At 43.8% G+C, this 15,507-nt stretch overlaps 3 protein-coding genes across 3 annotated transcripts; all 3 read right to left on the bottom strand.

Annotated features, from left to right (window-relative positions):
- Positions 1-617: 617 nt before the first annotated feature.
- On the bottom strand, positions 618-3,101 carry LOC104449839 (patellin-3). Its single transcript, XM_010064122.3, has 4 exons — positions 1,761-3,101; positions 1,553-1,677; positions 1,287-1,428; positions 618-1,123 (listed from the first exon to the last, which is right to left on the bottom strand). The coding sequence occupies exons 1-4, from the start codon at positions 2,940-2,942 to the stop codon at positions 854-856; spliced, it is 1,719 nt and encodes a 572-aa protein (XP_010062424.1). The 5' UTR covers positions 2,943-3,101; the 3' UTR covers positions 618-853.
- A 2,518-nt stretch (positions 3,102-5,619) lies between these two features.
- LOC120294597 (protein NRT1/ PTR FAMILY 5.10-like) lies at positions 5,620-9,730 on the bottom strand. Its single transcript, XM_039314819.1, is given in 5 exon segments — positions 5,620-6,668; positions 7,669-8,222; positions 8,737-8,954; positions 9,077-9,175; positions 9,178-9,730. Coding segments are annotated over 5 exon segments (1,737 nt in total). The 5' UTR covers positions 9,227-9,730; the 3' UTR covers positions 5,620-5,851.
- A 193-nt stretch (positions 9,731-9,923) lies between these two features.
- Positions 9,924-13,828, bottom strand: LOC104449841 (protein NRT1/ PTR FAMILY 5.10). Its single transcript, XM_039314818.1, has 4 exons — positions 13,451-13,828; positions 13,123-13,340; positions 11,303-11,847; positions 9,924-10,977 (listed from the first exon to the last, which is right to left on the bottom strand). The coding sequence occupies exons 1-4, from the start codon at positions 13,683-13,685 to the stop codon at positions 10,179-10,181; spliced, it is 1,797 nt and encodes a 598-aa protein (XP_039170752.1). The 5' UTR covers positions 13,686-13,828; the 3' UTR covers positions 9,924-10,178.
- Positions 13,829-15,507: the final 1,679 nt, after the last annotated feature.

Consider the following 15,507-nt stretch of genomic DNA (forward strand, 5'->3'; position numbering starts at 1 on the left):
TCAATTAGTTTTCCATTATCCAAACACCAAAATGTTGAAAAATAATTTTTTTTTAAACAGTTTTCTTTTGAACAAATGGACTATATATGTGTCTCTTGCATTTTTTTTTTTTCTCAAGAAACCAACTTACAAAGAAGCCATCTAAAGAAATTTCATGTCTTTAAATTTCTCTTCACATTGTTAACCCACAACAAAGTATAAGAATTGAACATCTTAGGGTGCCTTCATCCCGAATGAATGATAACATATAGACAATCTTCTTATATATTCCTATGTTACTATCTTTTGAAATTCATTTGGTGATCGAAATTTATACTCTCTCAATCTATTAGGCCAAATTGAATGGGACCGGTTCGGTCGTATCTTATATGAGTTCATAGAAATTCTCATTAATGTGATTATCCATCACCCAACGCGGTGCCCGTCAACTCTCAAAATGCACCAACGTAATCGATCTTGGAACATCGTACATGTAGTTTCACTAGAATACGACAATTCGCATGATCCACTATGGAATGAATCGCTCGAGAATGTCCCCACCTCAGAATGTAAGCGGAGGACGGAAGAAAGTAAAGGCAACTGAAAAGGAGCGAAAGGAAGAGTCAAAAGAGAAAAGGTGGGCAAGGCAGAGCTCATAGTTTATACACAGTCTTAAAACCATTCCTTAAAAATCAATAATAAGTCCTCACAATCAATTGGATTTTACTGAAATTCAGACTGAACAAAAATGGAACAATATTTAAACCGGGAATACAATCGAAATATTTCAAAAGTGGAAAGGAGAAAGAGGAAAGGCTGACTCCAAAAAATAGATAAGAAATAAAGATTGCTACAAGCAGTCCAAAGTTCCTGATCAACAGGGGCATTGGTCTTCCGAGCAGTCCTTGGTCTTGGACCTGTAAAGGAGCGTCTTCCTCCTGGAGGACTGATTGTCGACGGTGAGCACCACCTTGCCCGGCTCTCCGGCCTTGAAGCGGCCGCAGATGATGGGCTCGTCTGCCGGGGTTATCTTCCTGGTCTTCTGCACGATCACGGTGTAGGAACCCTCGGTGCTCGGCACGAACTCAGCTCCGTAGCTCACGTCGCACCCCACCACTTTAGCCTCCCAGACCAGCAGGCACGTCTACACATCAACACCGTACTTGCGTTTAGCAAAACAGTCGACGACACAAGAATAGAACACGTCACATCAAACCAACCGGCTTTAGATCATCTCCAGGTCGTTTGGAAGGAGAAATAATACTGATGGGGTCTGGAATTTGTACTTAACGTGAAGAACAGCCTACCTCAGTAACAGGGAATTCGACAGTGTGCTTGGATGCCGGCTTGATCGTGACCCCTGTCGCAGGTTCGGCAGCAGTGAACTCCTGCTCGGCCTCCATGCTTAGCCCGCCGTATTGCGCCGGCACCTGTTCTGGTGCTATGTATCTGTTTCCATCATCAAGATTCAGAATGAGAAATTCTTCTGACAGATCGTTATGGAGGTGTTTCAGAGGCCCACGTTGACCAAACAGCACGTGAGGATCAAGAAAATTAGAAGCAAGATAATTACTTGAAGAGTGTCTCGGCAGTTCTTGATGGGCTGGCGAACACGAACTTGCTCTTGGTCCTCTGCGTCAAGAAAGGACTGATCATCCTGTTGTAGGCCAGGTACCACCACGGAACATTGATGAACACCTGCGCTTGTATAAGAATAAAGTCATCAGGCTCCACCTCACGGATATACATACGCACCTACATGTATATTATCATGTCTTTACCTGTTTGGCCACGAATTCAGGGTAGTTGTCCTGAAGAATGTGGAGAGCCTGGCCAGTGGTCTGCCTCAGCTCCCTCCTAAGAAGCCCTGGCGAGTTCTTTAGGTCGATCACCTGGACCACCGTCGAGACGCCGCTGGGCCTCATGTCGAGCTTCCTGAGGCTCCTCTCCAGGAACTGGATCCTCCACTTGAGAAACTTCTTCCTCTTCTCTTCGTCCCCGAAGGCTTTCTGGTACAGCTCCTTGTCCTGAAACTCGCCGTACACGTTGTAGCACACCGGGTGGCCCTCCCGGTCGATCCCGTGCATGAACACCGCCTTGTCGTAGTCCGTCCCGAGGTCCTCCTCGACCAAGGCGTCGACGCCGAACTCCCTGCGCCACCGGACCGTGCTCTTGATCATGTCGAAGGACTCCTTCACCTTGAAGTCCCTGGCTCTTAGGAACTTCAGGAGGATGACGTCGCTCCTCTCGTCGTTGCCGAGGAGCGGGACTCCCCAGATGAACACCTCCTCTGGCTCCGCCACAGGTTCCGCTTCTTCCTTGCTTTCTACGGCCGCAGCCGGGGCCACCTCCTCCTCTGTTTTTGCAGCGAAGGCAGTCGTGGACACCTCGACTATCGTCTCCTTGATGGCCTCAACGGTCTTGGCGCCATCCTCTTCGACCGTAGTCACTTTCTCCACCACCTCCTCGACGATCACCACCGCCTCCGCCTCCTCAGCTGGCGCCGGCGGCTGCACTTCAGCGACCACCTCAGCTTCAGGCTTCGGAGGCTCCTCCGCGGACGCTTTCGCCTCCTCTTTGTCTTCTCCCTTCTTCTCTCCTTCCTTAGGAGGCGGTTGCGACGGCTGAGCGGAGAACTCGCGCTTGCTCAGAGCCTCCCGGACGAGGCGCTTGAGCTCGTCGAGGGCCTTCCTCTGGGCCTCGGGGAGCTCCCCGACGACGTTGGTCTCTTCCTTGAAGGAAGCGAATCTCGAGGCCTTCACGATCTTCTCTTCCGCCCCCGCCTCCGCCTCCGCGCCCTTCGGCCCGTCCTCTCCGGCGGCCTCCGGGGGCGGCGGCAGCTCTTTCCCGGCCGCGAGCGTTTCGGTGGCTTGCGGCGCGTCCGGAACCACCCCAACCACGACTTCCTCCGCCAGGGCCGGCGCTTCTGGAGCGGGAGGCTGGTTCTGAGGGTCCTCAGCCATGACCGTGGAGCTTCAAAGAGAGAGAGAGAGAGAGAGAGAGAGAGAGAGGGTAGAGAGAGAGAGCGGAGAGAGGTTGAAGATGAAGATGAAGATGAAGATGGGAGAGAGGGAGGTGTTTGTATTTGTAACTCTTAACTGGAGTTGGCAGGCGAGGCGAGGGCGAGGCGGGACAGACTGTTCTGTTGGGAGGAGGTGAGCCAACTCAGATTATCGACTTCTTTTTTGCTTTTTTTCTGGGCCCCCACTCCACCACTCCACCCCGATAGTTTCTTATTTATTTTGACCTGCTTTTGGACTCTCCTCCTTTCCTGCCCTTTTCGGTGGGGGCCCATTTTAAGTTTCGCGCGACATGCATCCCTGTCCGTTATTCCCCTTTTCTTTCCACTTTTTCAGCGACTTATACGAATCATTCGCTCCACCTTTACTCGCTTTTTGGTGGGAGTCCATGTTTGATTTCATCAACGCGTTGGCACATTAGGTCTTTAATCGAAATGAATTCTCTCTCTCTCTCTCTCTCTCTCTCTCTCTCTCTCTCTCTACCCTCTACTTTTATCTCACCAAAAGAAAAGAAAAAAGGGAGGGTGTTTTGTAAACAACAACTCTTGGTGATGAAATTTGTTCACGTTATTTTGTTAATTACCCCCGTTATAGAAGGAAAAGAAGATATTATGAGAATGATATTATAATGATGAAAGGAATTGATGGTCATGAGGATTTCTGTCCGTTACCTTCTCATCTCTTCCAAAGAGTCATCATACTCCCTTCCGATGTTGGGAATCACAATTGAAGCTCATTAAGAGAAAATCAGTGCCCGTTAAAAGTGACTAGAGATGATGAATATGCATTCAGATAAACATAATGAAACTTTGAAAGTTCGTAACTATGATGATAAAAAATATTCCATTTCCCATTTTGGGGGATATGAAAAATTAAATGTCAGCATGTATAGGGTATATCGGACAATAATGTTAAAATTTTTAAATTTAAGTTCCAAAAAAAAAAAATATCAGTTCAAACTTCTAAGCTTCTAGAACTGGTAACCATGGTTCTATATTCATTAAAATAAAAGGCCAAACGCAAAGTATATTTAGCTCATAAAATCATTGAGTTAATCAACGGGTTTCTTCTATTTTTGAATGAAGGGGTTGGTTTCTTTTCCTCAAATAGCCTTCGGAAATGTTCATGATGATCATCGTCACAAGTAAAATAAGAGGAGAATGATAAATTCTTAGAATACCATTTTCCCCAAAAGTAATGCCGGAATACTACTTATTTTTAATCATTACAACTAATAATTAATAATAAGATTTGAGGCATGGCGCCACCTTGTGCAGATAATCGGCATTTGCTGAAGACAGCCTGTAGACACATCGCGATTCATTATCATAACCCGGCTGTACCATAATCCAAAAGTTCATAATTAGACACCATTTGGATTTAAATATGTAATTCGCTTTGGACTTCATACCAATTTTTTGATTTATTTTTTTAAGGTTTGGTTACTTACCAAAACAAAGATAATTAGTTTTCCGTCCTTAATCTGACGTCATTTGCGAGCGCACGATGACCTCTCGCCTGAACGAAACGTAATTAACATGATAAGAGTCAAAGTTTCTGAAAGTTAGTTCGTTCATGGGTCCTAACACTAAGTAGAAAAGAGGGCAAAAGCCATATTTTCCTCTCCTTCTTTTACTCAAGTAATTCAAGGATACGAGCACGGAGACCGACTAAGGGAGAACGATTGATAATTACATCCCCCTTTGTCCCTTTCGGATCAAAATCATGGGTTTTCTCTCTATCCGGAAATGATATTCTAAAAACGCTCGACACCTCGAAACTTTTGGTTAACACTTCGAAAACGATATCAGTTTCTTTCATCATCACGAACCATCTCATTTCCATCTCTCTTTCTATGTACCCTGAGCATCCATTCAACCCCGATCCACACGCGTCGAATACCACTCCACCTCGACCTAGCACGGTGAGCATGGCTACAAGAGTCGCTTCAGATGAGAAACGCTCTAATTTTTAACGATGTATCGTGATTTGCATCGAGAGCAGTCGAGAAGAACAAACCGCCTAGACCCAGCTGGCGACCGGACTCAACCAAGAAGATGAAAGTCAGCTTCTTTATTATGCTCGTAGGAACAGCCTGTCGTAATCATTTTCTTGGGTCGGAGAAACTCATGACCCTCAAGTCCTGACGTTCGAGACGACACCTTCATGTGAACTTCGGATCTAGAAAGATCGTTCCCACTTCGAACACGTTACCAAGAACTGAATAAGATTTTTTGCTTAGCTAAGCAAATATAGTTGTCGCCGGCGACAGCGGATATGCGGACCTAAGGGGCTGTCAGCAATCAGCATCTTCGAGTCGTAGGTGGAATTTGGGGGGCCACATCCCCAACTAAAATCTTATTTTATCATTTCGTTGGTTGTTTTCTGAAATGATAACGTTCTCGTTAACGCTTTCTTGCTATAGTTTAATCTTCATCCAGGAACTGTGCGTATGTTTCCCTCTGTGAGATTGAAGAATAGAGGTGACAGATATGCGTTGAGTCCAGTACAGGTCCAGTTTCATGACAATATATCCTGATAATCAATGACCAAATATTCACCAAAGGCGCCTGCGAGGGGAATTGAAGAGATGGGTAGAGAAATCTTTGGCACACCTCGATTCATTGGATTGGCTTCGAGTTGAATCACATCTAGCATCAACAATTAACACTGCGTACATAATTTTTTCGAATTTTGCTTGTAATCTACGACAGCTGAGAGTTTGTTTACATCTCTCTGGTTTCAAGTGTTCCACAGGATGCAAATCTGGACAGAAGTTCACAGAAGCATCCCCAAATTATGGTACATTATCACACTAAGCTTTAATATTACAGCTGTGAGAGCGGAGCATCTCATATTGTTCTCGACCTGTTGTAGATATAAGATCTAGCAAAATACAGATAGACGACCAATTCAAATGCACTTAGCCCGGCCAGAAGCCAATAAAAGTAATCAAGATGCGCTTTATTGAGGTTGTTAGCGAACCAGCTATCTCCCCCGTCGCCTCCGGTCGCTGTCGCTATGGCAGACACGAGAAAGCTGCTGAGAAAGCTGCCAACACCGAAAATACTGAGGTACAAGGAAAGGCCCACGCTTCTCAACTCACTGGGAACCTGATCATAGAAGAATTCTTGCAGACCCACCATGGTGAACACATCAGAGATTCCAAACAAGACGTACTGAGGGATCAACCACCACACACTCATTGGAACCGTCACATTAGGCATATCGACCAGCCCATGTTCTCGAGCAGTTTCGAGCCTTTTTATCTCAACTAGTGCGGCAACCGCCATGGAAACAGCAGATAAGAACATCCCGATCCCTATCCTTTGAAGCATCGTGATGCCAGAGGGTCTTTGAGTAAAACTCCTCGCCAGAGGGACGAACACGCGGTCATAGATGGGAATAAACATGACAACTGAAAGACTGATGAAGGACTGTAGTGATGCAGGTGGAACGTCGAATCCAGGTGTGATGGATCGGTCCATAGTTACTCCTTGCTTGGTAAAAAAAGTTGAGGACTGGGCAAATACTACAGCGTAAATCAAGCTTGTCGCCCATATTGGAGTGAGCCTTAATACTGACTTTGCTTCTTCCACCTCACCAACAGTGCAAACCTTGCTGTCGCCCTTTGAACCATCTGGCGATAGCAAGGCCTTATTGAGGAACCTGCCACAGAGATTATCCATATTGAGATGTCAGGGGAACCTGATTCAGTTCAAAGTCATAATATCATCAAGCCAATATCTTGGGTACAAAATGCTAGAAGCTAGTAGATGGAAATTGCAAGTAGACCAAGGCCGTTATTTTTTACACTTAAAAGGTGGATTTGGGGATCATAATTGAAGTTCTCGCACTATAAATGGCCATGACAAGTTGCCATACAACAGTTTGCATGTAAAGGTAAAATTTCTGATTGAGGGACCAGACTGCATTTTCCACCAAAACAGGTGACCAATGTTCTTTTCCTAGTTATCAATCCGCTGATCTAGAATCAACCACTATTCCAGATATTTAAATGACAACTAGATGGCATTCACCTAAGGTCAATTGTCTTGGAAACTGCATTCATCCTGTCGAGGTCCTTATTATCAAACACTATGGTTCTTCACATACAGTATTTTTCAATGAGAAGACGCACAAACATGGTACATCACTATACAGTACATGGCATCAATGTGACTTTTAAGTCACACAATCTCCTGTGGACATCCTTTGTGGGATAATTGTTTGAAAAGTGTTAAGAACAGATCAAAATGACTGTCAAGAGTAGTCAGTCAAGTTAAAATTTCATTTTAACTTTAGCAAGGTCCAACAAAAAGTTTCAGCTAACAGGTTATATAGAAAACCAAACAACCTTTTACTGAAGCAATGCAGGATATTTTAATAGTAACAGCATTTGTTGTTAAGGATTAGAATATGATTCTGATTAACAAATGCTAGAACACATCTTACTCTATAACGTAGACTCAAGTACCACAGCCCACGATGGGTATTCAAGGTAAACAATACTCAAATAGTTCTAAATTCTTATGTTAATGGACCAATTGTATCATATAACCAAAAGAAATGAGGCTCTATTAAACACCAAACTTTTTGGATATATTGCTTGAAATCTCAGTTTAGTAAATATCCGTGCCTCATAGTATTTGTAAAAGCATCCTCTTACTTGAATTGGCCAGAACCTTCATAAGGCAAGGTTCCACGAGATTCTTCATCAGCAGCTAATGCCTTTGTGGTAGTTTTCCAGTTCCTAGCTGCCGTAGCAAACACTGAACCGATTCTCGAAAATGGGTTTCTCTCATCACTTTTGATGCTATAGCGGTATGTTTTGGTGCCAAGCAGGAAAAGAACTAAAGCAGCTCCCATAGAAACGCAAGGTATTCCAAATCCCAGACCCCAGTTAAGGTTGTCCTGTATGTAGTTCACAATGAGAAGCGTTGCAAATGTTCCCCCGCACATGCAAAAGTACCACCAGTTGAAGAATGAGCTTTTGGCTTTACACTCCTCTGGGTTTTGCCCGTCAAACTGATCGGCACCAAATGCCTGCACACAAGGCTTGTGTCCTCCTTGTGCAAACGCCACCAGATACAGAGAAAAGAAGAATAACGCCACTTGGTAGAGAGGGGGAAAGCAAGGCAAGTTTTGAATAGCACTGTTGCTTTGGCAGTCAGATGTACCAAGAGAAGGAAGCATGGCCGAGAGAGTCAACAAGCCCAGTCCCTGCAACATATTTCGAACCGAGCAAACATTACCATTCTAGTCATCCTCCCAAATATAAATTAAGTAAATTTATGGTGTTCCATAATTGCATATGGCCATATCAGAGCTTTACAGACAAACACCTTTGGAAGTTAACCCCGATTCCAGAGTTACCTCTACATAGCCATGATCAGGTTAAACTCCATGGACTCAGTGAGTCTATGCAACACTCTTCCCTCAACATCGGCATGCTCAAGCTTTTAGAAGCCAATCACTCAAAAGAGCTGAGCTTTAGTAGAGAGGGAGTAAGTCTAGTAAAATTCAGTACAATTCATTTGCTATTTACCATGCGTTCCTAACGAATCGAAGAAGTGTCCATACGTAGAGATGCTGGAAAACTACTGGAGAAAGATCTTTGCCAGTGTCTGATCAAGAACACCTTCTGTGATCGATTTGTAGTGTGATGGTTTGCGCTAGACATCAATAGCAATTGAAATAGTAACGGGATCCATCTATAAGAAGAGAGAGAACTGACCAAGATGTAGAGGAGGGAAGAAACGACGATGGTCCTGTAGCGGCCGAGGAACGAGTCGGCGATGAAAGCCCCGATCAGAGGCGAGAGCGACGCCGTGCCCGACCAGGCGTTCACGTTCGCCGCCGCCGCCGCCGTGGACTGGCCGAGCGGCCCCGTCAAGTACGTTATCAGGTTCGAGGCGATCCCATAGTACGCGAATCTCTCGGCCACTTCCACGCCTGAACCAAAAAAAAAAAAAAAAAAAACCCAAAAAATGGCAACATCGATCAGCGTACGGTCATCGGAAACTCGTCGTTCGTCGCCAGCAGAAGTGGACGGCGACAGGGAAGCGGAGCTATACCGATGATGAAACCGGCGGATCTCCACCCGCCGGAGGCGGATCTCGCGACGGGACGGCCCCCGTAGTCGACGGCGCCGTCGACGGCGTCCTGGAGCAGGGGGTCTCGGCGTCATTAGAGCCGGCGGCGAGGAAGGTGGGCGTGGTTCCCATTGTGGTCAGCTACAGCAGCCGAGGACTGGTCACCGATAAAAGTAGAGAATTTTCAATGGTTGGCTTTCGTTTGCTGCTGTTTGAGAACATGTCCCGACATCTTTGGGTGTCGCTGTTCGTTGGCGTCTTCCGAAAAGCTTGCGTGCTCTAACACGACGACGACCTGTGACTTTACTCATATGGAAGTATCCTCAAAAGAATATGCAAAAGATAGCACAACCCGTGACATCATTAATGCCGTCATCTTTCTTCCCCAACGCTTGCTGCTGTCGCCGGGGGAGCCATTGCTGGCCACAGGAGCGTTGTGTTTCAGTTGGAGAGAACAAGTAAGCGGGATCGGATTGAATGATGTTGTGTGACTTTTGTGTTTGTTGTTTGGAGTTTCATAGCAAACCCGATGATGCTCCCATCTGATTCTCAATTCATTGAATCAGAGTAGATTAGATTAGAGCTAATTAGAGAAGGTGAGGAATGCTGAACTGGGGTGTGCAGTTTGCTCCAGACAAATGCACAGCAACAAGTACAGCTTTTCCGCAGATTTCACAAACCCCTATTCCCTAGTAGAAAGATAGGTCCATTCGAATTCAGCCCTATAGCTCGGGCAGACCGCCTGAGATCAGGTGGGGCCTGCGTGAGCCGACATGATTGAGCAGTCGACATGCATCTGGCTCGTGTTCTCAGGCAAAACAGCTCTACGTTCTGCTAATACAACTTCCTAAAACTCATGCCGGGAAGCCACTCTTATAGAATAATAGAGAATCATCAACTTATAAATACAACTCGACTTCATATTCGCATGACTTTTCTTCAGAATTGCACTGACCAATGCCCTGAAGAAAATAAGGTCTGAATAAAACTACACCGAGGCAACTGAAATTCGAAAGGAAAAGAGGAAAGAGGAGAAAAGCATTCTGTTCTATCTAGTATGATTTCGATCATTGTGTACAGATCATCAGGTTGCCCTCTGCCGATATATGTAGCCCATTGCGCAACAGGAAAATAAAGCTAATCCAACTGTAACCAAGCCAGCAAGCAGCCAATAGAAGTAATTGAGATGCGCCTTGTTAAGATTATTCGAAAACCAATCGTCAGTACCGGTCGCCACTTCGATGATCGAGATAAGGATGCTGCTTAGAATGCTCCCTACGCCGATAACACTAAGGTAAAGAGACATCCCAAGGCTCTTTAACTCAGAGGGGACCTGATCGTAGAAGAACTCTTGCAGACCAACCATGGTCAAAGCTTCAGCGAACCCAAAAAGCGCATATTGGGGAACCAACCACCACACGCTCATCGGGACTGTGGCATTCGGTACATCCACCAGCCCATATTCTTGGGCAACTTCCAGTCTTTTCGTTTCAACTAGGGCTGCAGTCACCATAGCAAGAATGGAGAAGAACATCCCGGCCCCTATTCTTTGCAGTGTTGTGATTCCAGAGGGTTTGTTGGTTAAACTTCTTGCAAAAGGGACGAAAACCCGATCATATATTGGGATAGTGATGACAATGGTCAGTCCAATAAATACTTGGAGTGTTGCAGCTGGTATCTCAAAGCCTGAGACAATGGTTCTGTCCATTGTGGCTCCTTGCTTCGTAAAGAAGGTTGAGGTTTGTGCAAAGACAATGGCAAAGAGCAGACATGTCAGCCATATTGGAACAAGCCGTAGTATGGACTTCGCTTCTTCAACATCGTCAACATTAGGTTGGTTTTCTTTCGAGTCATCTGTTATTATCAAAGCTTTGTTTAGAAACCTGCAAGATTGAGAGATCTAACTGAGTCTCGATTATGTAGGCATCAAGTGACCTAAAGCTAATACGAGTAATGAAAAAAAAGATATTTGCATGTAGCATTAGTCCCTAGTTTAGTCACTGCATTGTCAAAGGCAAACAGAATTTAGTTGGATAACTGGTCGGTCGAGCTTTCTAAGATGAATATTAATATTGTTCATTGAACCTACCACTTTTTAAATCTTTGAACCTTGAGCTTAGAAGACGCTGCAATTTTTGCTACCAGGAGATGCAAGGAACCAGCAAGGGAGGAGAAAAAAAGAAAGAAAGGCATCAATGAATTTCTTACTTGAATTGCTTGTAATTCTCTGGAGGCAATTTTACAGCTTCCTCTTCATTAGGCAACAATGGAGCATTCTTCCGCCAATTTTTAGCTGCAGCAACATAAACACGACCAATTCTTACAAATGGGCTGCTTCCATTACTTCGGTCGCTGAATCTGTAAGTCCTCGTTCCCATCAAGAAAATGACCAAAGCGACCACCATTATAATACAGGGAATTCCAAATCCAAGACTCCAGTTGAGGTTGTCCTGAATGTAAACTAAGACCACAAGTGTCACCACGACTCCTGCACATAAGCCAAAATACCACCAATTGAAGAAGGAGCTTTTAGCTTTGCTCTCCACTGGGTCTTGTTCGTCGAACTGATCTGCCCCGAAAGCTTGAACACATGGTTTATGGCCAGCTTGTCCAATTGCCACCATATAGAGAGAGAAGAAAAACAAGATGACATGAAGTTTAGAGGACGAACAGGATGTTATCTTAGTGGTGTTTTGGCATTCAGATGTGCCAAGAGAAATGAGGACAGCTGATAGAGTCAGTAAAGCAAGTCCCTGCCACAAATTTCGTAACAATTCAGTCCACTACCATTTAAACATGAAAGTATATGTGAGAATAAAAGATTAAACATGTATCTGCAAGCATTGACTACAAAGGGCCATCGTCACTTTATGAAATCTGGGGTTCTAAATCTTCTTTAAACATCAGCCACCTCAAAAAGAATTGCAACTAAGAAATGTGATGCAAGGCTAGTTTCAGTAACTCAAGCAGGTTTCCAGCAATGTGCTCAACTGGGACCGAACTCCCTCTATCAAGCAGTATCTGAACACAGTTGAGTTCATGCAGTTGTCTCCTAACCCTCTTCCCCACTCTTTCCTTCCATTTCTAGGTGGAGTTTGTGTCCTTAATGCAGTTGTCAAGAAAGAACTTCTGAGTGACTTCCCCTTTTCCTTCCTTTCTATTCTTTAAAACGCACGCCCACAAAAGAAAAGGTACTGCTTTTCTGCAGTTCATAGTCTCAGCAGAATGAACCGCGCCTGCCTGCTTGTTAAGTTTGAAGCACTCTTCCAATAGTATTCTCTCGTGTTCTAAGAAGAAAATTTCATTCAGTCAATTGCTTTTCATAAAAATTGTTAGGATGTTTTTCGTTTCAATTTCAAGAAACGCTGTTATTGCTGCCAAAGAGAAAGGGTTAATTGGACGGTTATATAAACAACCATATTTCAGCTACATTCACCTAATTGCTCTTTTAATTTCAACATGTTAAAGAAGTTGACTTGAAGACAGATGTTAAAGAAGCTGACTCGAAGACTGTATCTGTGACAATGCATAAAGAATCGAAGAAACATTTGAAGAGAACTCAAGACTGACTTGAAGATTGCTCATCACACGTGTTTGCAGAGCTGGAAGACTTAAAACAAAAGTAAATACACGTGTTATAATTCATTAGAGCGGTTAGTCTGTTAGATGTAAAACCAAAGTTGTTAAACCGGTGTTGAGTCGGTTGATTCGTTTTTCATCATCTTCCTTGAATATAAAACTACAGAGGAGAGAATAGATAGAATGTGGGGAGAAAAGCGAGAAGGAAAATTGCAGAACAGATAGAGAAAGCTCTCAGTTGAATGTATGAGTTTGGTTCCCGTTGATTCAAGAAGAAAAGAAATCCTTCCTCTTCATCTTGTGTTCTCTGTTCTTTGTTCTTCGTTCTCTGTTCTCTGTTCTTTGTTTTCTCTGTTCTTCGTTTCTTCACACAACAAACTCCAAAATGACAATAGACGTCAATATTGATTTGATGATCAGGATAAGGTTTGAGTAAACGTGGAACGTACCAAAATATAGAGAAGCGAAGCAATGATTATGGTACGGTAACGTCCCAGGTAAGAATCAGCGACGAAGGCGCCGACGAGAGGCAACAGAGACGCCGCCCCCGACCACGCATTGACGTTCTCCGCCGCCGTCGCCGTCGACTCCCCCAGTGGCCCCGTCAAGTAGCTAATCAGGTTTGCCGATATCCCATAATACGCAAATCGCTCGGCAACCTCCACGCCTGGCAATCAGCAACACGGCATCAAAAGACTCGAACTTGACCAACACCCACGCGGCGAAATCACGCCTTTCGCGCGGATCAGGGCAACAAGACTCCTTTAAACTCTTTACCGATGATGAAGGACGCGGATCTCCACCCGCCGGAGCAGGATCTGCGCGCCGGGCGACCCTTGGAGTCGACGGCGCCGCCCACGATGTCGCCCCCGCCGAGGAGTGGGTGCTCCTTCTCCGGCGAGCCCGCGCCGGAAGAACCGGGTGGGTCCATCTGGGTCGCTTCCGCAGAGAGGATTCTTGATTTCTTGGCAACTGCTCTGCTCGTCTCCGCCCGGGTCCGAACGACTATCATTCTTTATTAGCATGCTAATCATGCTGTTCGTTGATGTGGGAAAACAATAAACAAGTCTACAGTGCGGGCTCGTCTTCGTCTGCAGGTTTGGAATGCGACAGAGCGGCGCCGGGGAGCGTGCCTCAATGTCAGCAGGCTCTGAATTCAGGAAGAAAAACAGGGGATGCGTCGCTCTCCACCTTGGACGGGCACGCCATTCCCGGGCCATTCCTTTCCTGAATCGGGATTTCCGTCCGCGCCCGGCTCGAACGCAAGATTCATGAAGATGGAAATGAGATCAACAAAGGTGACGGAACCCCATCGATTGATTCGGATTCAAGCAAAAGCGTTTTCCCTCGCTGGCGCTGCTGCCATTTTCAAGATGACTCCAATTTTGTTTTCGCCAATATAACTATAGAAATAATCTTATTATATCGCTCCAGATAACTAATTGGTAAAATATATTTTTATTACCAATAATAATTTTTATTTAAGCACTTTTATAGATAACGGATATATTTTCCGTTTTTTCATGAATGACACTAATTATCGTTTTCCGGATTCTTTATTTTTTGCCCAACAAACACATTGATAGAAACTCCAAACTAGCCTACATTAATTCTGGTTCCTATTTCTAGTTTCATAATTTAATTTAGGACTAAGGTTAGTTTCTCGATTATGTATTCAAACCATGCTACAATCATTTTTCCACGTCAATTTTAAATGTCAAAATAAAATAGACGCCACCTTACCTACCATGATTTCAAGATCAATATATATTGCGAAGACATAATTTCTAGAAAAGATCAAATAATTAATTAAATAGTGATTTGAGAGGCACATTAACACAATAGTTTGTGCATCTGGTTGCTAATGAATCACAATAAGCTTCGATAGAGGTTGAGTATAATTGTATATACATTTTCATTAGAAAAGTTTACTTAAAACATCACGATTTTTTTGGGTAGCTACATCACGAAATTCATTCTATTGAAATTTGACTTTTTGTTCTCTCCAATCTAAATTGGCAATTTCCTTGAATTTCACGCACATTCACTTTGCATCCTCCATTATGTAATTTTTTTTCAAACAAATAGCTACTATAATAAAATTATGGCACCATTTTTCAACAAGACGTCAATTTCAAATGAAAAGAACAAAACGAAAGCCATCTTACCTACTGTGATGTCAAGATCAATCAACATGTATTCTTTTGCATGGAAATAATTTATAGAAAAGATTGGACAATTTATTGAATAGTGATTTGAGAGACAGATCAATATAATAAATTGCACATCTAATTGCTGATGAATCATAATAAACTTTGATAGAGGTTGAGTATAATTATATGTACATATTCATTAGAAACTTAAAACATCACAATTTTTTTTTTTTGGTCAACTAACATCATGAGGTTGATTCCATCAAAATTTGACTTTTTTGTCTTTCCAATCTAAATTGGCAAGTCCCTCAACTTTCACACACATTCACTTTGCATCCTCAAAATTTAGAATCTCTAACATACAATTCGTTCCTAAAATCCATAATTCGAATGATCAAAAGTACCATCTCTATGTTAAACACCAAAACCTTCATTTTTCATATCACCACAAAATCATATAGACCCAAAAGTCATGACATGGGCGTTTTGCCCATCATTGTGCATACGTGGTAATTAAGAAGCAAATCGGTTAATGCTTTGACCGGAGCCGGCGCAAAATGTAAATATGACCATTCAAACCTAGACTTTTCAAATATGGAAAACGAAAGCTCTAACCCATCTGACCAAATCCTGGAGGATTCCAGTACTGCTATCTTATATCTTTTTGTCCCAATATATCGA

This window comes from Eucalyptus grandis, chromosome 6, assembly GCF_016545825.1.
Source record: "Eucalyptus grandis isolate ANBG69807.140 chromosome 6, ASM1654582v1, whole genome shotgun sequence".
Lineage (NCBI taxonomy): Eukaryota > Viridiplantae > Streptophyta > Magnoliopsida > Myrtales > Myrtaceae > Eucalyptus > Eucalyptus grandis.

Coding starts and splice junctions, on each gene's coding strand:
- LOC104449839 (XM_010064122.3), bottom strand. CDS start 2,942: ATGGCTGAGGACCCTCAGAACCAGCCTCCCGCTCCAGAAGCGCCGGCC. Junction 1,678..1,760: donor CTGAATTCGTGGCCAAACAG/GTAAAGACATGA, acceptor ATACAAGCGCAG/GTGTTCATCAATGTTCCGTG. Junction 1,429..1,552: donor ACTGCCGAGACACTCTTCAA/GTAATTATCTTG, acceptor TGATGGAAACAG/ATACATAGCACCAGAACAGG.
- LOC104449841 (XM_039314818.1), bottom strand. CDS start 13,685: ATGATAGTCGTTCGGACCCGGGCGGAGACGAGCAGAGCAGTTGCCAAG. Junction 13,341..13,450: donor ATCCGCGTCCTTCATCATCG/GTAAAGAGTTTA, acceptor GCTGATTGCCAG/GCGTGGAGGTTGCCGAGCGA. Junction 10,978..11,302: donor GAGAATTACAAGCAATTCAA/GTAAGAAATTCA, acceptor TCAATCTTGCAG/GTTTCTAAACAAAGCTTTGA.